This window comes from Tamandua tetradactyla, chromosome 15 (genome assembly GCF_023851605.1).
Source record: "Tamandua tetradactyla isolate mTamTet1 chromosome 15, mTamTet1.pri, whole genome shotgun sequence".
In the NCBI taxonomy this organism is placed as follows: Eukaryota; Metazoa; Chordata; class Mammalia; order Pilosa; family Myrmecophagidae; genus Tamandua; species Tamandua tetradactyla.
Genome location: NC_135341.1, coordinates 41861807 through 41886229, shown reverse-complemented (window position 1 = coordinate 41886229; position 24423 = coordinate 41861807). Strand labels below are relative to the sequence as shown.

The 24423-nt window shown below is 40.2% G+C and overlaps 1 protein-coding gene across 2 annotated transcripts in view; it reads left to right on the top strand.

Moving 5' to 3' along the window:
• Positions 1-24423, top strand: part of EXOSC7 (exosome component 7) — a 46148-nt gene that overhangs the window by 13871 nt on the left and 7854 nt on the right. For both annotated transcript variants that reach the window (XM_077129584.1, XM_077129583.1), the window contains exons 2-4: positions 791-892; positions 1173-1267; positions 15233-15398. In XM_077129584.1, the coding sequence (XP_076985699.1) occupies positions 791-892; positions 1173-1267; positions 15233-15398 (363 nt within the window). The remainder of the gene's footprint in view (positions 1-790; positions 893-1172; positions 1268-15232; positions 15399-24423) is intronic.

The window sequence follows — 24423 nt, the reverse complement described above, 5'->3', positions numbered from 1 at the left end:
GGCAGTCAAGCCTTTATAGATACACAGCCACAAAAACCTCTGTTTCCGTCTTTTTTCCCCCCCTTTTTCTGTCAATCCTGCCCCCTTGGCACCAGGGCGAAAATGAGCAACCTCCACTTTGATCAGGTTCACCTAAGCTGGTGGCCTATTTTTAGTAGTCAGAATTTGTTAATTAGTTCCACAATTGGCATTTGATTGTGCCCAGTCCCTGCTGCTGGTAAAGTCCTTTCCTTTCCCCTCTGGGAAGCGGCCTGTGGGGGAGGGGCTCTGGCCACGGCAGCTTTGGGAACTCACGGTTCTGGGGGCGCTTGCAGCTGGTCCAGCTGGTCCAGACTGGGGTACGCTGTGTGTCCGGTCACTATCGTGGCTCCGGGAGCTGTTCTGTACTGTTTCTGGTTATTTAGTAGTTGTTCTGGAGGACGAACTAAAATGCACATGTTGTTAAGCCGCCATCTTGACCCGGAAGTCGACTTTTGTCTCTTGTTCACGTTTTGTGTGCCTAGTCTAGATAGTGATGTGTAGTATGGATTTCACGGTCATACAGACCTGAAATAGAAACTTACTTTTGCACTTAGGACCTTAGACAAGTTGCTTAATTTCTCTGAATCTCTGCTTTTTCATGTTAAATATTATTGTTGTTAGCTATGGGGGTAGAATTTCATATAATCTACCAAGAGAAAAGGAGATGTTGTACTGCATATATCCCAGGGAATGAAAAAAGAGTGGATCATTTCAGGAGTCTGCTCTTGGTCTAGTACCACAGCCTTAGGATTGTGGTTGTTGCACTCAGGAAGACCTCCGCGTGGATGGCCGTGGCTGTGAGGACTACCGATGTGTTGAAGTAGAAACTGACGTCGTGTCCAACACCAGTGGGTCTGCCAGGGTCAAACTGGTGAGTACAGGGGCCATACCCAGGTGGAGGAGTAGGTAGTCTTAAGTGACCATGTGCAGGTCCCTCTGGGCTTTGGGAGGGCAAATAGCTCCCAAGGAAATCTGAGCCATATTCAGAGACGGCTTCTTTCCAGATCTGAAAGACGCTCACTTCTGCATTGGGCCACTTTCCCACACTGCTCCAGAGAGGGGCCCCTCAGGGGTGTATGCCTGGAAGAGGAGGGAGATGGTGTGCTTGGTTGTGTGTCCTGAGTGAGGACCCTTCTTTTATCTGTCTGTAGGGCCACACGGACATCTTGGTGGGAGTGAAAGCAGAAATGGGGACACCAAAGCTGGAGAAACCAAATGAAGGCTACTTGGAATTTTTTGTTGACTGGTCAGTACCACGCAGGTGTTTGATAGATGAAACAATTTAAAAGATAATGTGTCAAAAACTGAATCTCTGATATCCTATTGAACCCACTTTTTTTTTTTTAATTAAAAAAAATGACAAAGAAACACAAACATTCTTAACATATGATCATTCCATTCTACATATATAATCAGTAATTCAAAAAATCATCACATAGTTGCATATTCATCATCATGATCATTTCTTAGAACATTTGCATCAATTCAGAAAAAGAAATAAAAAGACAACAGAAAAAAAATTCATACATACCATACCCCTTACCCCTCCCTTTTTTTAATTAATTAATTTTTTTATTTATGATACATAACCACATTCAAACATGAACATTCTTATCATGTGATCATTCCATTCTTGTTATATAATCAATAACTCACACTATCATTACATAGTTGTATATTCATCATGATCATTTCTTAGAACATCTGCATCAATTCAGAAAAAGCAATAAAAAGAAGACAGAAAAAAATTCATACATACCATACCCCTTACCTCACCCCTTCATCGGTCACCAGCATTTCATCTACTAAATTTATTTGAACATCTGTTGAACCCACTCTTAACTTTGTATTTATTTAGTCATCCTTCATCTAGCCAGCAGGTATTTACCAAGATCTTCCTATGTGCCAGGTACTGGGAAATGTATAAGGAGATCTTGGCTCTAGTCCTAATCACCAGGCCATCTCTAGCCCTGTTACCCTGTCTGAAAAAGGAGGACATTTCCCAGACAGTCCAGGACATGGTGAGGGTTGGATGAGATGTGTGTTATGGTGCTCTGAAAAACACAGACGGTAAGAATCATTTGGTCTAAGAGACCCCATTTCTCTTCCTGTTCTAGCTTTGTAGAAAACTTTTCATAACTTGCTTGGCAGAGTGATGTGTGGAGCAAGCCAAGCAATTTGATAGGCCAGAGCCTGAGATAGCAACAACTCAGCAGGCAGTATGGGCTGTGCAGCTGGATACCATTAGGCCAGAATCTTAGCTCCTTTCTGGTTACCTGTGTGACCTCAGCAGATTATTCAGTCTCTCTTCAACCTAAATGTCTTCATTTATAAAATGGGGATGATAATGTTGTGATGATGAAGAAATGAAATACTAAAGATAGAGCGCCTAGCACACCAACTGGCTCCTAGAGGGCTTTTGATAAATATTAGTCCTCTCTCTCCTACTACTTCCCTCTTCTAGGGATTGGAGTTTTTTGGGGGTTACTGGCCTGGTCTTATTTGTTACCTTGCTTCTAGCCAGGTGGTGACATCAGACCTTGAGATGGCTTAGGGTCTTTATGGGCACATGCCAGGTACAGGTATATAATATTGGTGCTGTATCAGGGTTTTCAAGATCATTGCCCCATTTGGAAATTTGCTAGAAGGACTCACAGAATTCAGCATATAGTTGTACTGATGTCTAAGATTTATTATAGCAGTGAAAATGCAGCAACATTTATGTGGTGTTTCTGCTCAAAGAAACCCATTTCTAATGGCCCAAGGATTTTACTGGGGGTGGTCACATAAGCACCTTCTGCTTAGCACTTGCCAAAATTCCAGACTCTTAGAAGGAAACCAGTATTCATCATAAACCATATAGTTTGCACAAACAGCAAAGATACACCGAACCACTCTTATCAATGAACTGTTGATTAGGAACACTCTGAGAGCCAAGTTCCCAGGTGCCAGTAAAGGGCCAACCTTGCAAGTGGGTCCATCTAAACATAGCAGCCTCAGGCCTGCTCTATCAACCCTTTACTGTACAGATGCTAACTTACATCTATATAGTCTTTCCAGTTAACACTGCCAAATACAGAAGTTAATCTTCACAATATTCCTATGAAATAAGTATTATAATCTGCCCCATTATAGAGATGACAGCTGGAGCTCAAAGAGGTTAAGTGACTTTCCCACGGCCACACTGCTGGTAATACCAGGGTCAGTTCTGTTTAACTCTAAATCTTTGCTGTTTCTACTTCCTACAGCCTACAGAGGCCAGCTGTGGAGGGGTGTTGTGCTTGGTGATCCTTTTATCTATATTCATCTTTCTTCCCAGTCTTCCTTGCAACCCATTCCTGCCCTCTGCCCTGGGTCCCTAAGCAATCTCCTCTTTTGGTTCTACTCAGCTACTCTCACCAAACTAGGCTGAGCTGTCTGGTGGAAGTGGCCCATCCTTGAAGTTACTGTGGTTCATGTAACCTTGTTCAGGCCCCCAGCTTGTCTCTTCCTTTGCTGTGGGAGAAAGCAAAGTGCCTCTCCTGGCTTCAGATTTCCTAATTTAGTGCAATAAGCCTGTCTCCAAGGAGCAGACATACTGTGTGAGAAACCAATTTGGTTTCCTTCCATTTCATTATCTTCTACCTCATTCATCTTAGATAGATCAAAGGCACTCAAGTCCAAGTTGACTGGATATTGAAAATACTACAATTTTTTTTATGTCGTTTTGTGTCAGAGCACAGATAGCAGTAAACTATGTGGTAATAGCTCCTAAGCATAATGAATATAAAATATAAAGACAAGTGGGTTATTTTGGAGTAATCCGTACAACCACACCAGAGAGAGGGTGTTGCACTTAGATGCTTGTATGGGGCATACGCTTCATTGTGGCTTTCTGTCTGACCCATCACATGACTCCAGGTTAGCCTGCTACTCTTGTCTCTTTCTCCATGTGCAAAAGGAGAGCAACCCCAGGGTAAGGGGAACCTCTAAGCTATCTCTTCTCAAGATCTGACAACTGGAATTGCTCTTTCCTGGCCGAGTGGCTATCTGCTGGCCTCTTACCCTCCATTGTAAGTCTCACAAGACTCCCACAGGCCCAGAATCTCTACTTCCCAGGTAGTTCTCCTGAATCTGTTTCTCAGACAGATGGTCCCTAGGTGGCATGTTTTAGCTTCTTTAAATGGCTCAGCTAGTGTGACTGGTCCAGCTAGTGGAATTGTCTTGTGAGTCTCCCAAAACCCCATTCTCAGGAATGATGAAAAGTCTTGATGTAAGTCTCCTAGCCCTTTGGAAAGGTGCCTGGCTACACTGTCCCTGATCGCCATTATCAGTGGAGCAGATAAAGACTCAGGGTTCCTGGGCCCTATTCCAGAAATGCCTGTCAGCATTTTTATTAAACTGGGAGAAATCCAAAACTTTTAAACCCCTAACTTGTGTTTTTGGTCTGCTTGTATTAGCAAGAGTAGGTCATTTAAAATGAGAACTTTGAAACTTTTGGAAAAGGCTTCTGTCTAAATCCCAGTGGAACAAAAGAATTTTTTTTTTATTAATTAAAAAAAATTAACTAACACAACATTTAGAAATCATTCCATTCTACATATGCAATCAGTAATTCTTAATATCATCACATAGATGTATGCTCATCATTTCTTAGTACATATGCATCGATTTAGAATAAGAAATAGCAAGACAACAGAAAAAGAAATAAAATGATAATATAGAGAAAAAATAAAAATGAAAAATACAAAAATATATAAGAAAAAAAAACAACTATAGCTCAGATGCAGCTTCATTCGGTGTTTTAACATAATTACATTACAATTAGGTAGTATTGTGCTGTCCATTTTTTTTAGAAACCATACCATTCTACATATGCAATCAGTAATTCTTAACATCATCACATAGATGCATGATCATCGTTTCTTAGTACATTTGCATCGGTTTAGATGAACTAGCAATATAACCGAAAAAGATATAGAATGTTAATATAGAGAAAAAAAATAAAAGTAATAATAGTAAGAACAAAACAAAACAAAACAAAACAAAACAAAAACCTATAGCTCGGATGCAGCTTCATTCAGTGTTTTAACATGATTACTTTACAATTAGGTATTATTGTGCTGTCCATTTTTGAGTTTTTGTATCTAGTCATGTAGCACAGTCTGTATCCCATCAGCTCCAATTACCCATTATCTTACCCTGTTTCTAACTCCTGCTGAACTCTGTTACCAATGACATATTCCAAGTTTATTCTCGAGTGTCGATTCACATCATTGGGACCATACAGTATTTGTCTTTTAGTTTTTGGCTAGACTCACTCAGCATAATGTTCTCTTTCTCTAGGCCCATCCATGTTATTACATGCTTCATAAGTTTATCCTGTCTTAAAGCTGCATAATATTCCATCGTATGTATATACCACAGTTTGTTTAGCCACTCGTCTGTTGATGGACATTTTGGCTGTTTCCATCTCTTTGCAATTGTAAATAACGCTGCTATAAACATTGGTGTGCAAATGTCCGTTTGAGTTTTTGCCCTTACTTCCTTTGAGTAGATTCCCAGCAATGGTATTGCTGGGTCGTATGGCAATTCTATATTCAGCTTTTTGAGGAACCGCCAAACTGCCTTCCACAGTGGTTGCACCATTTGACATTCCCACCAACAGTGGATAAGTGTGCCTCTTTCTCCGCATCCTCTCCAGCACTTGTCATTTTCTGTTTTGTTGATAATGGCCATTCTGGTGGGTGTGAGATGATATCTCATTGTGGTTTTGATTTGCATTTCTCTAATGGCCAGGGACATTGAGCATCTCTTCATGTGCCTTTTGGCCATTTGTATTTCCTCCTCTGAGAGGTGTCTATTCAAGTCTTTTTCCCATTTTGTAATTGGGTTGGTTGTCTTTTTGTTGTTGAGTTGAACAATCTCATTATAAATTCTGGATACTAGACCTTTATCTGATATGTCGTTTCCAAATATTGATTCCCATTGTGTAGGCTGTCTTTCTACTTTCTTGATGAAGTTCTTTGATGCACAAAAGTGTTTAATTTTGAGGAGTTCCCATTTATTTATTTCCTTCTTCAGTGCTCTTGCTTTAGGTTTAAGGTCCATAAAACCACCTCCAATTGTAAGATTCATAAGATATCTCCCTACATTTTCCTCTAACTGTTTTATGGTCTTAGACCTAATGTTTAGATCTTTGATCCATTTTGAGTTAACTTTTGTGTAGGGTGTGAGAGATGGGTCTTCTTTCATTCTTTTGCATATGGATATCCAGTTCTCTAGGCACCATTTGTTGAAGAGACTGTTCTGTCCCAGGTGAGTTGGCTTGACTGCCTTATCAAAGATCAAATGTCCATAGATGAGAGGGTCTATATCTGAGCACTCTATTCAATTCCATTGGTCGATATATCTATCTTTATGCCAATACCATGCTGTTTTGACCACTGTGGCTTCATAATTTGCCTTAAAGTCAGGCAGCGCGAGACCTCCAGCTTCGTTTTTTTTCCTCAAGATGTTTTTAGCAATTCGGGGCACCCCGCCCTTCCAGATAAATTTGCTTATTGGTTTTTCTAATTCTGAAAAATAAGTTGTTGGGATTTTGATTGGTATTGCATTGAATCTGTAAATCAATTTAGGTAGGATTGACATCTTAACTATATTTAGTCTTCCCACCCATGAACACGGTATGCCCTTCCATCTATTTAGGTCTTCTGTGATTTCTTTTAGCAGTTTTTTGTAGTTTTCTTTATATAGGTTTTTTGTCTCTTTAGTTAAATTTATTCCTAGGTATTTTATTCTTTTAGTTGAAATTGTAAATGGGATTCGTTTCTTGATTTCCCCCTCCACTTGTTCATTGCTAGTGTATAGAAATGCTACAGATTTTTGAATGTTGATCTTGTAACCTGCTACTTTGCTGTACTCATTTATTAGCTCTAGTAGTTTTGTTGTGGATTTTTCCGGGTTTTCGACATATAGTATCATATCGTCTGCAAACAGTGATAGTTTTACTTCTTCCTTTCCAATTTTGATGCCTTGTATTTCTTTTTCTTGTCTAATTGCTCTGGCTAGAACCTCCAACACAATGTTGAATAATAGTGGTGATAGTGGACATCCTTGTCTTGTTCCTGATCTTAGGGGGAAAGTTTTTAATTTTTCCCCATTGAGGATGATATTAGCTGTGGGTTTTTCATATATTCCCTCTATCATTTTAAGGAAGTTCCCTTGTATTCCTATCCTTTGAAGTGTTTTCAACAGGAAAGGATGTTGAATCTTGTCAAATGCCTTCTCTGCATCAATTGAGATGATCATGTGATTTTTCTGCTTTGATTTGTTGATATGGTGTATTACATTAATTGATTTTCTTATGTTGAACCATCCTTGCATACCTGGGAGGAATCCTACTTGGTCATGATGTATAATTCTTTTAATGTGTTGTTGGATACGATTTGCTAGAATTTTATTGAGGATTTTTGCATCTATATTCATTAGAGAGATTGGCCTGTAGTTTTCTTTTTTTGTAATATCTTTGCCTGGTTTTGGTATGAGGGTGATGTTGGCTTCATAGAATGAATTAGGTAGTTTTCCCTCCGCTTCGATTTTTTTGAAGAGTTTGAGGAGAGTTGGTACTAATTCTTTCTGGAATGTTTGATAGAATTCACATGTGAAGCCGTCTGGTCCTGGACTTTTTAGGAAGCTTTTGAATGACTGATTCAATTTCTTTACTTGTGATTGGTTTGTTGAGGTCATCTATTTCTTCTTGAGTGAAAGTTGGTTGTTCATGTCTTTCCAGGAACCCGTCCATTTCCTCTAAATTGTTGTATTTATTAGCGTAAAGTTGTTCATAGTATCCTGTTATTACCTCCTTTATTTCTGTGAAGTCAGTAGTTATGTCTCCTCTTCCATTTCTGATCTTATTTATTTGCATCCTCTCTCTTCTTCTTCTTGTCAATCTTGCTAAGGGCCCATCAATCTTATTGATTTTCTCATAGAACCAACTTCTGGTCTTATTGATTTTCTCTATTGTTTTCATGTTTTCAATTTCATTTATTTCTGCTCTAATCTTTGTTATTTCTTTCCTTTTGCTTGCTTTGGGATTCGTTTGCTGTTCTTTCTCCAGTTCTTCCAAATGGATAGTTAATTCCTGAATTTTTGCCTTTTCTTCTTTTCTGATATAGGCATTTAGGGCAATAAATTTCCCTCTTAGCACTGCCTTTGCTGCGTCCCATAAGTTTTGATATGTTGTGTTTTCATTTTCATTCGCCTCGAGGTATTTGCTAATTTCTCTTGCAATTTCTTCTTTGACCCAGTCGTTGTTTAGGAGTGTGTTGTTGAGCCTCCACGTATTTGTGAATTTTCTGGCACTCCGCCTATTATTGATTTCCAACTTCATTCCTTTATGATCCGAGAAAGTGTTGTGTATGATTTCAGTCTTTTTAAATTTGTTAAGACTTGCTTTGTGACCCAGCATATGGTCTATCTTTGAGAATGATCCATGAGCACTTGAGAAAAAGGTGTATCCTGCTGTTGTGGGGTGTAATGTCCTATAAATGTCTGTTAAGTCTAGCTCATTTATAGTAATATTCAGATTCTCTATTTCTTTATTGATCCTCTGTCTAGATGTTCTGTCCATTGATGAGAGTGGTGAATTGAAGTCTCCAGCTATTATGGTATATGAGTCTATTTCCCTTTTCAGTGTTTGCAGTGTATTCCTCACGTATTTTGGGGCATTCTGGTTCGGTGCGTAAATATTTATGATTGTTATGTCTTCTTGTTTAATTGTTCCTTTTATTAGTATATAGTGTCCTTCTTTGTCTCTTTTAACTGCTTTACATTTGAAGTCTAATTTGTTGGATATTAGTGTAGCCACTCCTGCTCTTTTCTGGTTGTTATTTGCATGAAATATCTTTTCCCAACCTTTCACTTTCAACCTATGTTTATCTTTGGGTCTAAGATGTGTTTCCTGTAGACAGCATATAGAAGGATCCTGTTTTTTAATCCATTCTGCCAATCTATGTCTTTTGATTGGGGAATTCAGTCCATTGACATTTAGTGTTATTACTGTTTGGATAATATTTTCCTCTAACATTTTGCCTTTTGTATTATATATATCATATCTGATTTTCCTTCTTTCTACACTCTTCTCCATACCTCTCTTCTGTCTTTTTGTATCTGACTCTAGTGCTCCCTTTAGTATTTCTTGCAGAGCTGGTCTCTTGGTCACAAATTCTCTCAGTGACTTTTTGTCTGAGAATGTTTTAATTTCTCCCTCATTTTTGAAGGATAATTTTGCTGGATATAGGAGTCTTGGTTGGCAGTTTTTCTCTTTTAGTAATTTAAATATATCATCCCACTGTCTTCTAGCTTCCATGGTTTCTGCTGAGAAATCTACACATAGTCTTATTGGGTTTCCCTTGTATGTGATGGTTTGTTTTTCTCTCGCTGCTTTCAAGATCCTCTCTTTCTCTTTGACCTCTGACCTTCTAACTAGTAAGTGTCTTGGAGAACGCCTATTTGGGTCTAATCTCTTTGGGGTGCGCTGCACTTCTTGGATCTGTAATTTTAGGTCTTTCATAAGAGTTGGGAAATTTCAGTGATAATTTCTTCCATTAGTTTTTCTCCTCCTTTTCCCTTCTCTTCTCCTTCTGGGACACCCACAACACGTATATTTGTGCGGTTCATATTGTCCTTGAGTTCCCTGATACCCTGTTCAAATTTTTCCATTCTTTTCCCGATAGTTTCTGTTTCTTTTTGGAATTCAGATGTTCCATCCTCCAAATCACTAATTCTATCTTCTGTCTCTTTAAATCTATCATTGTAGGTATCCATTGTTTTTTCCATCTTTTCTACTTTATCCTTCACTTCCATAAGTTCTGTGATTTGTTTTTTCAGTTTTTCTGTTTCTTCTTTATGTTCAGCCCATGTCCTCTTCATGTCCTCCCTCAATTTATCGATTTCATTTTTGAAGAGGTTTTCCATTTCTGTTCGTATATTCAGCATTAGTTGTCTCAGCTCTTGTATCTCATTTGAACTATTGGTTTGTTCCTTTGACTGGGCCATATTCTCAATCTTCTGAGCGTGGACAGTTATCTTCTGCTGCTGGCGTCTGGGCATTTAGTCAGATTTCCCTGGGTGTCGTACCCAACAAGGTTGTAAGATTTTTCCGTGAAATCTCTGGTTCTGTTTTTCTTATCCTGCCCAGTAGGTGGTGCTCGTGGCACACGTTTGTCTGCGGGTCCCACCAGTAAAAGGTGCTGTGGGTCCTTTAACTTTGGAAAACTCTCGCCGTCCGGGAGGTTCGCTAGCCGAAGCGGCTTGGAAGAGTGCCAGCCGGCCCGGGGTCCCAACGCGGGGAGGGTCGCTGGCCGCCGCAGCCCGGGAAAGCGCCCGTCCGAATTTCCTAGTTGGGCCGGGGCGCTAAGCTTGGCGGGAGAGCGCCACCCGCAGCGGCCCGCCCGGGAGAGTGCACGTTCCCGGGGAGTCACAGGTTTGGAAGGGGCCCCCCCCCCCCCGTCGCCGTTCTCCGTGGCCTGGGGATTTCCGATCCAATTCTCTCAGTTGGTCCGGGGGGCCGCGCGTGGTGTGGGCGCCAGCCACCGCGGTTTGAGGGGACCGCCTGTCCAATTCTCCCAGCCGGCCCGGGGAGGGGGAAGGGAGTGACTCCGGCCGCTTGCCGCCCCGCCCGGTGAAGCCCGCGCCCCTCGGCGATCTCACCAGAGCAGGTTCTCTCAGCCAGCCAGCCGTTCCAGGATGGGGTACGCTGTCTTTTTTTATCTCTGTTGTGGCTTTGGGAGCTGTTCTGTATCATTTCTACTCCCCTAGTAGCTGTCCTGGAGGAGAAACTAAGATCTGCGCGTCTTACTAAGCCGCCATCTTCTCCGAAAGTCCCCACATTTGTTTTTAACAACTGCAATGTTGGAATTTGCAAATTTGCTCATCACTGTAGCCTGAAATATCCAGCACCATATGCCTAGAATATAGCTAAGTCTTCCATAAATACTCATCAGCAATCATGTATTGAATGTGAATAAGGCAATCTTTGCCCTTGAGGAACTCATGGTCTTCTGGGGCACTGCAGCCACGCTAGCGCCATTGTCTGCAAGGATCCATGCCAGAGCAAAGGGCGTTCGGCGAAGGTCGCATGCAGACCCCTGTGTTCCCACGGCGGGGCGCAACTTCAAGCCGGCCCTTGTTGCCTGCTGGTGGAGCAGGAGTGGAAGAAAAGAATTTAGTGAGCTGCTGTGTCACTTTGAAGTACCACTAGGTGGTGGTCCATCAAGTCCTTCCTCAATTCTGATCACTCTGCTGAAGGGTGTAAGACTGTGGTTTGTCCTCTTAGAGAGACTTAGGTTTTTAACTGGGGGAATTGAGAATGTTTCATTCGTAGATGTTTCAGTGTACCTAGCACTTGTCACTTCCCTTTGGGATTAACTACTTTTTATTGTGAACACTTGTATTTTACACTTGTATATTTACACTAATTTTGAACCAAAAGAGACACTCAGCCTCTGTTCTGTGTCTGCATGGGGCTGCTTGAAAGGGACTGTTCTTGACTAAAGGGACTGAGACTAAGGCCAAAAGAGAGGCAACCTGTAGAAACAGTTTAAGGCTGGCTATGCACTAAAGGTCTCCAGAATTGATGAGGTGAATCTTCTAGAAACCTCAAAGAAGGGCTGGCAGGGAAAAGCAGCTCAGAATGTGCCACTGTTCCTGTACTGATCTACAAGTAAACTTCCAAAATGCTCTGAAATGAACATGTCTGCAGGGAGGACTCAGAGCCTTGGTACCTGCCATGCCTCGGAGCTAGATGACTAGCAAAGGGTAAAGCTATGAGTTAGTTCTGCCCCAGGTTCCCACTAAATCACTTTTTCTGTTGTTGGCCTGGCCTGATCTAGCCTGATCTTAAGACTCCATGGTTTGCAAGCCAGACTGATTACAAGATAAGCAACGGTGGATTTAGTGTTGGGAGACCAGGTAACATGGACTCCACCCTTTGATCCCACCCTTTCCTATTTAAACCAGAGATGTGCCAGGCTGGAGGAGTAGAATGGAGGTGATGAGTCAGGAGGGGTGGAGAACTGGGAAGGGCAGTGTTCCCAGGATCTTTATTAGTTTAGCCAGCTCAGTAAGCGATTTCCCACTGCTCTGGAAGAGGAACTGGGTCTTGCTTTTTGAGAGCTCAGAATTGGTTTTGGTAGCTGTAAATATAGAAAGCATTTGGTTTTATGCCAAAAAACTAAGTGTATTCCCCTACTGAAAGAAGACATTGTAATGCGTATGAGCAGGGGGCTAGGATTACCAGTCTGTGTTCTCTCTCCTTTTAAACTTTTTACTTAGCTGAGAAGCTTTTTATGTGGGCCTCTATCTCTTAGAGACAAGCCTTTATCAAGCCTAGGAGCTAAATGACCTCTCTTGTCTGCATTCCTTGACTCCAACATTTGTGGTCTAGTGATAAAGTCCTGAGACTAGAGCACCCATTCATCAGGCCCAGGGAAAGCTAACCTGACTGACTGTAAGCCAAGTGTGCAGAGTCACACATTCAGGGAAGGTTCAGTGAAGTGGAGCAGATAAGGGCCAGGCTGCCTGGCTTAGAATTTTAACTCACCCAAACAGTAGTTTTGTAATCTTGGACAAATTATGTAACCTCTTTGAGACTCAGTTTCCTTACCTCTAAAATGGGGTCAACAGTAGTAACTTCTTATAGAGTTGTGTGAGGATTAAATGAGTTAATACATCTACAGTGCCAACAATGGTGTCTAGTAGTAGTAATAACAATGCTCAAATTGTTGTAGGTTCCCTCCCTGTAAAATGAGAGTGTAGGATCATCTGAGGTCTCACATTGTCATCCTTCAGGCCAGCTCCCACTAGATTACGAAGTTTTTTAAAAGGTGAATTGAAATGCCTTTAGTCAGGGCTGGAGGCATTGCCACAGTCTCCACCAGTCCCTACTATACATGTGACCCTTTGCTCAGATATGTGTGTTTACCTGCTTGAACCCTGAAGGCATTTGGCTTTTTGTCCTCTGGAGATGACCTCTACCATGCTTTCCAGGTCTAGATTTCTCTCTGACACTGTCAGAAAGGGTCCATGTTCTATGAACACCCCTAGTGACAAGGTGGAACCCTGATTTCTCTACTCTTATCCCCCCCTCTTCATCCTTTGGCAGAACACAGGGTCTTTTGCTTTCTTTACAAAGCAGAAGTACTCAGAGTACTGTAATCCTGGAAAATTGCCTTCCACTTTGCCAGCCTCCTCCCCGGAGTTATCCTTTTTCAGGGCACCATTCAGATACAAGAGCTTTCCATGATCCCACGAGTCTCTAAACCTTTGCTGCCTAATGGCCAGCTATGCTGAAAGAATGATGTGTTTAAAAAAAACAAAAAACCTATTTTAAAAAGGTTAAAATTTCCACTTTAAATTAACCTAGTGCAAAACAAACAAAAAACCAATGGAGCATGTTTTTAGAGGTAGATTCCTTTAGACAGTTGGACTTGGAAGGTTCTGTAAACCATTCCCTAGGACTGTAGTAGAGTTTACACATTAATCCCCAAGTAATTTGTCATACCCAAGAGGATGTGGCCCACTATATTCAGGAAAAGGTAAAGGGTTTAAGCATAAGCTTTTTTGACTGGATTTGTGAACCCAGAGATCTGTATAAAGGTGTTTTTGAGCCCTTAAGACATGCGACTTAACATTGATTGCTTAATGTTTAAATGAGACCTCGGCTATGTTTTGCTGGTTGCACAAAATAAACTTGATCCCTGGTAATTTGATTATTTCACCACAAATGAGCTTCTTGACTGAGTCAGGCAGAAGCAATGAAGGAACAGCAAGGTTGCTATGGCAGTAATGAAGTTTCTCTTGGGGATTTTAATTTGGGCTTCTGCTAGCTTAAAGTAAAAAGGGAAAACTATAATTAGAGAAGCAAAGTTATTATACAACAAGTTATTACACAACTGATTGTTTTAGGATTCCTTCTTAACACCTGTAGTAGAGAAGGCTAGAAAAAGGAATTTTTAAAGTTATTAAGTGAGATTTCTTTTAGTATTACACAAGGCCTTGGACCTTCTTACAGATTCATACAGGAAGAAATCCCCCTGCCTCTCTGTGGCCTGACTAACTCCTATTCATCTTCAGATCTGAGATCTCCTAAACTCCCAGCCCTAATTGGTACCCCTCGCTGTTTGCTCCCTATTGTGAAACTTCCCTTACTTTACTGGAATTGCTGACTTAGGCTGTGCATCACCTTGCTTAGCCTCTAGATCCCCTGTGCCTAGTACTGGCCTCAGTACCTTCCAGATGGATGTATGGATAGAGAGTTAGGCTTAGGATCAGAAAGCTTTGCTATGTGATTTTGTACAGCCCATCCTGAAACAGTTGGTTTCTCACCTTTCTGAGCCTTTATTGTTACAGTAAAATGATTGCTGAAATGTTTACTTATTTACAGGCATTGTAAGGGTTTGTGTTAAGCCAAAACCTGCAAAAATTTCCTCTTAACCATTTTTTTGAGTAGTGCTTATGGTGGTGATGTTGAATCCTCTTTGTTTTTTGTTGGTGTAAGTGGGGCAGTCAGAAGGCCAAAAAGGACATTTTTTTCTCTTGAAAAATATCAAAGTAAAAGCAGTAACTTAATATTTAATGAGCTAACAGTCTCTTTAATTTTCCTGCTTTTCAGTATAGCGATAGAATAAAGTTTATGACATAAGTCTGGCATGTACTGTCAGACATATCTTCTTAATCAGTCCAGAAAGATTATTGTACTTACACTGTAGTTTTTGTATTGAGAGTATAATAGTGCATCGTAATGCTGGGCAGGCTGGGGATGGCATATATAAATAAGGTAACCCCTCTATAAGCCAGACTTTGTCTATTTCTTTGGGCCTCCCAGCTTCCACGGCCTGCCAGAGGACAGTATTTATTATACTCTCAAGATAAGTAAGTTAATTATTACCAGCCAAGTTTCAGTTTACCATTGCTCCCGTTTCTCTTTGGATAAATGTGGCTTCTCCTGTCATATGCGCTGACAAATCAAGGGCAAAATGCTGGCCTGGATCATTGTGTGTGTCTAGAGGATACAGAGGTGAAAGCTGCCATCATCTTCTCATTTAATGACTTTCCTTATAGCTCCTGGCTACATTGCAGCGTTGCACAGGGAAACTGGAGTAAAATCTTGCACCTTTGGTGATTATATTTGGAAAGACTCATCCAGCTTTTCTGTTGCTTTTCTGTTTAGTTCAGCCAATGCCACACCTGAATTTGAAGGTCGAGGAGGTGATGACCTTGGCACAGAAATTGCTAACACCCTTTACCGGATATTTAACAATAAGAGCAGCGTCGACCTGAAGTCTCTCTGCATTAGTCCTCGGGAGCACTGCTGGATTCTCTATGTGGATGTGCTGGTACGTATCATGTTGCTGTACCAGCCGCTTTCTAACTTTGTTGGAGACCAGTTTGCCTACTCTCCTCCCTATGCTTTGTTTGTGACTTCCAGAGTGAGATTAGTTAGGAAAAGAGAGGCTCCTGTTTTTTCAGGTATGTCATGCATATGTTATCCTATAATAAAATTGTGTGTATGCAGTAGCATGCACATGTCATCCTGTAATAAAATTATAGACAGTCATATCATGATAGTACTTACAATTACTACAAAAGTTGTCGGATAAGGAGAAAGAAAAAAGTAACACATTCTACATGGTGCCAGATAGAGTTGATGGGCAGAGTTCAGACAAGTTGACACATTCTTCTGCTTGGAAAGATTATAAACTCTTTACATGCATTTTCATTTAACCTGAAAAGCCCTTTGAGAGTGGCCACTATTCCCCCATTTGCTAGCAAAGAAACGGAGATACAGAGAGGTTAAGTAACTAGCTCAAGGGGTCTCAGCTTGTGAGTGGTGGAATTGGGCCTCAAAGTTGGGTCCATTTGACACCGACATCTGCTCTTGACTCACTATTGCCACGCCTCCCTTGAAAGCATCCTAGAGCCCATCTGTCTGAGCCCCTTGTTTCTCAACTGAGGACTCTGAGACCTTGACTCCTACAGAGTCTGCTCTTCTGGGAGGCCTTCCTGTCTTGTACTGCATTTCCTCTGTTGTTTCCCTCCCCAATACTCCTTTCCCTGATTTTTTTTTTTAATTCTTTTATTAATTTTTAAATTTTTAAAAAAATATAACAAGAAAGAAACACAAACATTCTTAACATATGATCATTCCATTCTACATATATAATCAGTAATTCACAATATCATCACATAGTTGCATATTCATCATGATCATTTCTTAGAACATTTGCATCAATTCAGAAAAAGAAGTAAAAAGAAAACAAAAAAATTCATACATATCATACCCTTTACCCTTCCCTTTCATTGATCACTAGCATTTCAATCTAAGTTTATTTTAACATTTGTTCCCCCTATTATTTCTTTTTCTATGTGTTTTACTCGTCTGTTGACAAGGTAGATAAAAGGAGCATCAGACACAAGGTTTTCACAATCACACAGTCACATTGTGCAAGCTGTATCATTATACAATCATCTTCAATAAGCATGGCTACTGGAACACAGCTCTACATTTTCAGGCAGTTCCTCCAGCCTCTCCATTACATCTTGGGTAGCAAGGTGATATCTACTTAATGCGTAAGAATAAACTTCCAGATAACCTCTCGACTCTGTTTGGAATCTCTCAGCCATTGAAACTTTGTCTCATTTCACTCTTCCCCCTTTTGGTTGAGAAGGTTTTCTCAATCCCTCGATGCTGAGTCTCAGCTCATTCTAGGGTTTTTCTCAATCCCTTTATGCTGAGTCTCAGCTCATTCTAGAATTTCTTTCCCACGTTGCCAGGAAGGTCCACACTCCTGGGAGTCATGTCCCACGTAGACAGAGGGAGCATGGTGAGTTTGCTTGTTGTGTTGGCTGGAGAGAGAGGCCACATCTGAGCAACAAAAGAGGTTCTCTTGGGGGTAACTCTCAGGCCTAATTTTTAGTGGGCTTGACCTATCCTTTGTGGGGTTAAGTTTCATATGAACAGACCCCAAGACTGGGGACTCAGCCTATTGCTTTGGTTGTCCGCACTGCTTGTGAGAATATCAAGAATTCAACTTGGAGAAGTTGAATTTTCCCCCTTTCTCACCATTCCCTGAAGGGGACTTTGCAAATACTTTTTTATTCACTATTCAAATCACTCTGACTTTCCCTGATTTTTGGCACTTGACAGTAACTTCTGTCTACAGCTGTAATTAATTTTCCTTTTGTGTAATCACGTAGCAGACAACTGCTTGTTAGGTCTGTTTTATTCCTTTTCATTAAATGTTATGAACTTTGAGATTAGGAACTGCATGTTCCACTTCAGATTGAGATCATATGGTTAAGCCATTGATCAAACAAATTCTTTAATGATCCTGGAGATAAAGCAGATTTTATGGACTTAGAGTGAACTTCCTGAAGAGGAACAGCCTGGCTGTCTCTGATTAGTGGCCTCATATGGAACAGAGTAGGGCTTTATGGATAAAATTAATGTGACAGATATGGATAAAGCACAGTCAGAAGATAGCAGTGGTTACTACTGTCCAACAGGGTTTTATTGGGTTTTTTCAGAATGCTAATGCTAATGGGTAAAAATAATGAAATTGCAAGTCCAGTTGCCTTTTTAATCTCTGGTAAGCAGAATGTACCTTGGTGTATGGTTTTCAGAAGATAGGAACTGACAGCCTGGGTATAACCTATAAAGAGTCAGGTTCGTGCAACCACTGTGGAAGGCAGTTTGGCGGTTCCTCAAAAAGCTGAATATAGAATTGCCATACGACCCAGCAATACCATTGCTAGGTATCTACTCAAAGGACTTAAGGACAAAGACACAAACGGACATTTGCACACCAATGTTTATAGCAGCGTTATTTACAATTGCAAAGAGATGGAAACAGCCAAAATGTCCATCAACAGAAGAATGGCTAAACAAACTGTGGTATATACATATGATGGAATATTATGCAGCTTTAAGACAGGATAAACTTATGAAGCATGTAATAACATGGATGGACCTAGAGAATATTATGCTGAGTGAGTCCAGCCAAAAACTAAAGGACAAATACTGTATGGTCCCACTGATGTGAAAGGACATTCAAGAATAAACTTGAAATATGTCATTGGTAACAGAGTCCAGCAGGAGTTAGAAACAGGGTAAGATAATGAGTAATTGAAGCTGAAGGGATACAGACTGTGCAACAGGACTACATACAAAAACTCAAAAATGGACAGCACAATAATACCTAATTGTAAAGTAATCATGTTAAAACACTGAATGAAGTTGCATCTGAGCTATAGGGTGTTTTTTTTTTTTTTTTACTATTATTACTACTTTTATTTCTTTTCTGTATATTAACATTTAATATCTTTTTCTGTTGTGTTGCTAGTTCCTCTAAACCGATGCAAATGTACTAAGAAATGATGATCATGTATCTATGTGATGATGTTAAGAATTACTGAGTGCATATGTAGAATGGTATGATTTCTAAATGTTGTGTTAATTTCTTTTTTTTTTCTTTTCGTTAATAAAAAAAAAAAAAAGAGTCAGGTTTCGTAGCTGAACTTTCAAGTTCCATCCTGTGCCTGAGGGTCACTGTCTCCACCCCACTCCCATCCCCAGCCTAGAAGTTAAAAACATGAGTATTGCAGTATGCTACAACTGTCCCTTGGTTATCCTGCTGAATCTCCCATGGTATTTGTGCACTCTGTGACTTTGTAGGAGAACAGCCCAGTGAGGGGAATTGGTATGGATTTTTTGTTTGTTTGTTTGCTTGTTTTTTTTAACTTATTTTTTATTTTTTTACATGGGCAGACACCGGAAATCGAACCCGGGTCCTCGGGCATGGCAGGCAAGCACTCTTACCTGCTGAGCCACCGTGGCCCGCCCTGCTTGTTTTTTAAGAACAGTTTTAAGTTTACAGAAAAACCATGCAGAAAGTAGAGTTCCCATACCTCACCCCTACACGCACACAGTGTTCCCTATTAACACTTACATTAGTGGGGGTACCTTTGTTATAATTTATGAAACACTATTATAATTATACTGTTAACTATAGTACATAGTTTACATTAGGGTTTATTCTTTGTTTTATACAGTTCTATGATTTTTGTTTTGTTTTTTAAAAATTTTTATCGTGTAATATATATTCAATCTAAAATTTCCCCTTTTTTATGTTTAAATTAGTGCAAATGTTTAAACGTAAACATTCATTACCAAAATTTTTCCTTCATCTTGAACAGAAATCTACCAAGTAAGCAAAAATTCCCTTTCCCCACAAGGCCCCTGGTTACCTGGATTCTAATTTCTTTCTATGACTTGACATATTCTAACTGTTTCATCAGTGGGAGAATACAATATATATCCTTTTGATGTTTTCAAGGTTCATCCATGTTGTCACATGGATGAACTTCATTATTTTTCATGGCTGAATAGTACGCCATTGTATGTATGTACCATGTTTTGTTTTATCCACTCACTTGTGGTTGGACAATTGGGTTGCTTCTACCTTTTGGTTAGGGTGAATAATGCTCCTATGAACATTGATCCACAAATATATCTGTTCAAGTCCCTGCATCTGGTACACTTTTAGGTGCAAAGTCAAAGCAACAAAAGCATGTTCTATTAGTGAAGGCTTTTACAAAGCTGAAGAATGTAGGGACATTCAATTCAGAACATCACTTTCTCTCCATGAGCAGAGATATGGAGAGCAGGAGTGTCGGGTGGCGAATGTGCACTATGTCTAGTCATCTGTAGACCTTTCTTTTTTTAAGGCTTTCATTTAGATTTATTCTCTAATGTTAAAGTTTTGTTTTTGGAAGAAGGCATGAACTTTTAAAATACTGTCATCCTCAGAAAAGTTTTAAATGAATTTTAATAGCATTAAAAATTCAAATTAATAAGGAGATAGATCAGTTTTTATCATTCACGTAATTCTGTCTATGGAGGGGTTCCTTTATGGGCTTGTGCTCTGTGCACGTGAGGTAGGGGATAGACTTATTTGGGGAGAAGGTTTTTATCCTAAATCTAAAATTATACTGAATATGCTGAATTCATGTCTGAAGCAAGGTAGTCGCAATCCAGTCTTATCACCTGGATTCAAAAAGTGACTCTCCTATGATTTATTTTTAGTAACTGTTCTGAATAGTCCTTAGGCAGAGTCTACCTTTTAAACAAATATTCAATGTATACTCATCTGTGTTTTTATACTTCTACTAAAGACACATTTACTTAAAAAAAAAAAAAAAACCAATCTGTTACTGTCTGATGATCCACCTTTTTCCAGTATCCTCCTGGCCCCCAACTGGGTTATGAGAGTAGACATTTTTTTTTTAATTTGTAATAACTTTAATGCATTCATTTTTTTTTAATTTAAGAAAACAAAACGTTAGACCCATCAAAAATAGATGTCTTAGTTAGCTTAGCCATAGGCATATTTAAATAAAGTTTCCATATAATCATTATAAAGCCTGTGTTTTGTGTTTGCACAGTATGTTTCTGTTCTAGTTTGCTAGCTGCCCGAATGCAATATATCACAAATGGAATGGCTTTTAAAAGGGGGAATTTAATAAGTTGTTAGTTTACAGTTCTAAGGCCAAGAAAATGTCCCAGTTACTACAAGTCTATAGAAATGTCCAATCAAAGGCATCCAGGGAAAGGTACCTTGGTTCAAGAAGGCCGATGAAGTTCAGGGCTTCTCTCTCAAGTAAGAAGGCACATGGTGAACACAGTCACAGTTTCTCTTCTCGGCTGGAAGGGCAGGTGGCAAGCAAGGCATCATCTGCTAGCTTTCTCTCCTGGCTTTCTGTTTCACGAAACTCCCCTGGAGGCGTTTTCCTTCTTCATCTCCAAAGGTCGCTGGCTTGGGGGCTCTCTGCTTCTCATGACTATGTCGTTCTTCTCTGCTCTCTCTGAATCTCTCTCACTTTCTCCAAAATGTTTCCCCTTTTATAGGACTTCAGAGACTAATCAAGACCCACCCAAGTGGATGGAGACACGCCTCTAGCTAATCCAGTTTAACAGCCACTCTTGATTAAATCACATCTCCAGAGAGATGATCTAATTACAGTTTCAAGCATACAATACTGAAATGGGATTAGAAAAGGCTACCTTTACAAAATGGGATCAGGATTAAAACATGGCTTTTCTAGGGTACATACATCATTTCAAACCAGCAAAGTTTCATAAACGAATTTAAACTTAAGACAACAAGGTAAAAATTTGCATATTCAAATAGCAAAGTTCTTAAATTCTAAATATTAAAAACTTATTTAGATACCATTTGATCAGCCGACAAAACTGAATGTTCTCAAAATATCAAGTAGAAAGTTCTTACAATTATCTGCATTGCTATAGTAATGACTTATGCTACTAAATGTTTTCCATATTTCAGGAAAATATGAAGATAGAAATATTTTTACTATTAACATATGGAAATCTTAACCACCTAAAATGGATATCTTAGTTAGCTTATCCATAGGCATATTAAAAAATATATATCTAAGTAATCATCATAAAGCCTGTTTGTGCAATATGTTTCATAAACCAATTTAAAATCAAAGCAAGACAGGCCACGGTGGCTCAGCAGGCAGCGTTCTCGCCTGCCATGCCATAGACCTCGGTTCGATTCCTGGTGCCTGCCCATGGAAAAAATTAAATTAAAGGAAGGAAGGAAAAAATTTTACTAACACGGATATCAGAGTTACTGGAACTCTAAATATTAAACAATATCTTAAATACCATATGATTAACTATCAAAACTGTGCATTCTCAAAATATCAAGTAAAAAGTTACTACAAATATCAACCTTGCTATAATAGTGAGCTATGTTACTAAATATATTGTCTAATGTTACTATAACTGCCTATAGTTTTTTTAATTGTTTTTTTAGTTGTAAGATATATATATACAAAGATAAGAAAGAAAAAAAGTAACAATTTTCAAAGCACACTTCAACAGGCAGCTACAGAAGAGTTCCCAGAGTTTATGGTGGGCTACTGTGCCCTCAACTTAGATTTTTCCTTCCAGCTGCTCCAAAACACTGGCAACTTTATCAGAGTCATAATAATGGAATCATACAGTATCTGTCCTTTTGTTTATGACTTATTTCACTCAGCATTATGTCTTCAAGGTTCATCTATGTTGTCATATGTTTCAGGACATCATTTTGTCTAAATGCTTCATAATATTCCATTGTATGTACATACCACATTTTGTTTATCCACTCGTCTGTTGATGGGCATCTGGATTGTTTCCATCTCTTGGTAATTGTGAATAGTGCCACTATGAACATTGGTATGCAAATCTCTGTCTGTGTCACTGCCCTCAACACTTCTGGGTATATACCGAGTGTTGATATTGCCAGGACATAGGGCAAGAGAGTAGAAATTCCATTTCATAGAATATTCACTCCCTTGGCTTTTCATATTTTTTCAGTGGCATCAGTTTTTACCCCAAATGGGGTAGCTGTTAGGACTTTTTCACACTGACTATGTAAAAGTGCCCTTTGGTAGTTAATAGATCACAAGGCTGTCTTGCAATGGGCCCTGGGATTGGATAACGAGACCAGAACATGGTTCATGGCATTGTGCGTGAGAGAGACAGCAAGGAGTCATTGCAGCACCTGGCTCCTGGCTATATGTGGTGACAGGAAACTGAACCTGGGTGTCTGAGGGGACAGTTAGGTGCATCCAGGAGGGTTTTTGTAGGCACTTGTTAGGCTGTATTTCCTTATATATGGTTTGAATGTTTGCCTTATGAAACAAACCTCTCATCCCTAAAATGCCATCAGAATAAGTTATACTGTTCCCCTAAAAGGACCATTCTTGGATGTGTGCATCTGAAGGGGGAGGTCTCCAGTTTCGTTCTCCCCACCACCACCCCCATGATAAGAATTATCTCTTGGAGAGAGTGGTGGATACCCACAACCTTCTCTGGACCACAGCCTGGGGTCTCTCAACGAACTGTGTCTCCCATTCTCTGGGCCTTTGTAGACATCCCAGTATCCCCATATCCCACCTACTCTCGCTCCTGGTTCTTGGCTGTACTAATGTTTACAGAATGGTTCTTGCTAGGCTGGGCCTGACTGGCAGCAGAGAGAGAAAGGTAAGATCTGTGAGTTCCTATTGTGTGCCAGGAATGTTAAGAATGTGATCTCCTTTAACCCTGCCAACCACCCTCTAGAGAAGTATGGCTTTGCTTTGCTGAGGGGGAGAGCATAGCTCAATGGACACATAGCCAGAAAGTGGCAAGGGTGGGTGTCAGACCCACACTGCTGAATTCCAGAGAGCATCATGAGGAATCAGGATTGCAGACCCAAGGCCTGGAGGCAGACTCATTCCTTCATATCCTGTAGAAGGAGGCAGGCCGATTAGCCACCTGTCCTTCTACGGGGCTCCTCAGTGGTACTCGGGGTTTAGTATTTGGCCTTCTTGATCTCATCAAAGGTAATAAACTAAAAGGTTGGAATTCAAAGTTTGTGTCCAGCCTTAATGGGACACAGTGTAGGAAAGCAGAAGAAGCACTGCACAAGGAGTCGGGTTGCCAGACGAGAGATAAAAGGGCTTCGCATCCTCACCTGTCATGTAAGGTTTGGGTGAGGTGCTCTCTGAGGTCCTCTCTACCTGCCATAACAGATGTCAGCATTTCTTTGCGTAAGGCAGTACTGTGGAACTGCAGAGTGTAAAAGGTCCAGGCTGATCCTCATCACCGCATAGGGACTGGAATACAGCACAGATTCTAGGGCCTCACTTGTATCACCTCACCTTGGTGATTGTTATGCACAGCCAGGGTTAGGAACCTCTGCTGTCACTGAGAACATGTAGCACACATCTTCAGAAAGTCTGTGAGAGACAAAAAATGGAAAGTGAAAGAGTGATCAGTATTTATTTATTTTTCTTTTTTATCAGTATTTATTTAAAAACACTTAGCTAATGCTTACTCCATGCCAGACATCCTGAATACAGATAATCACTCATTCAACCTTTATAACAACTCTGTTATATGAGATAGGTATGATTGTTATCCTCTCCAAGGCACAGAAAGGTTAAGTAACATCCTGGGTCACATAGCTAACTGGTGAAGACAGGAATCACATTCAGGCAGCCTGACTTAATCTGGCCTGCAGTCCCTTCACCATGTAGCAATCTACACCTGAACAACCATTAGAATAGAGAAGAGCTAGTCCAGTTGCTAGGTAGGTGAGCTGCATTCACAAAGCTAGGTAGTAACCTAGCAGGGAAAGGAACTGATGATATGCAGTGTTTTGCAAGGATGTAGGAGAGAAGGCTTGTGGACTTGAGATTTGCTTGGAAAGTAGTTCATGCTCTGGGCATGAATGAGGTATCTGAATGAGGTGTTCCAGATTTTATGTAAACACTAAATTAGTTGAGTTAGGTCTGCCTGTCTTC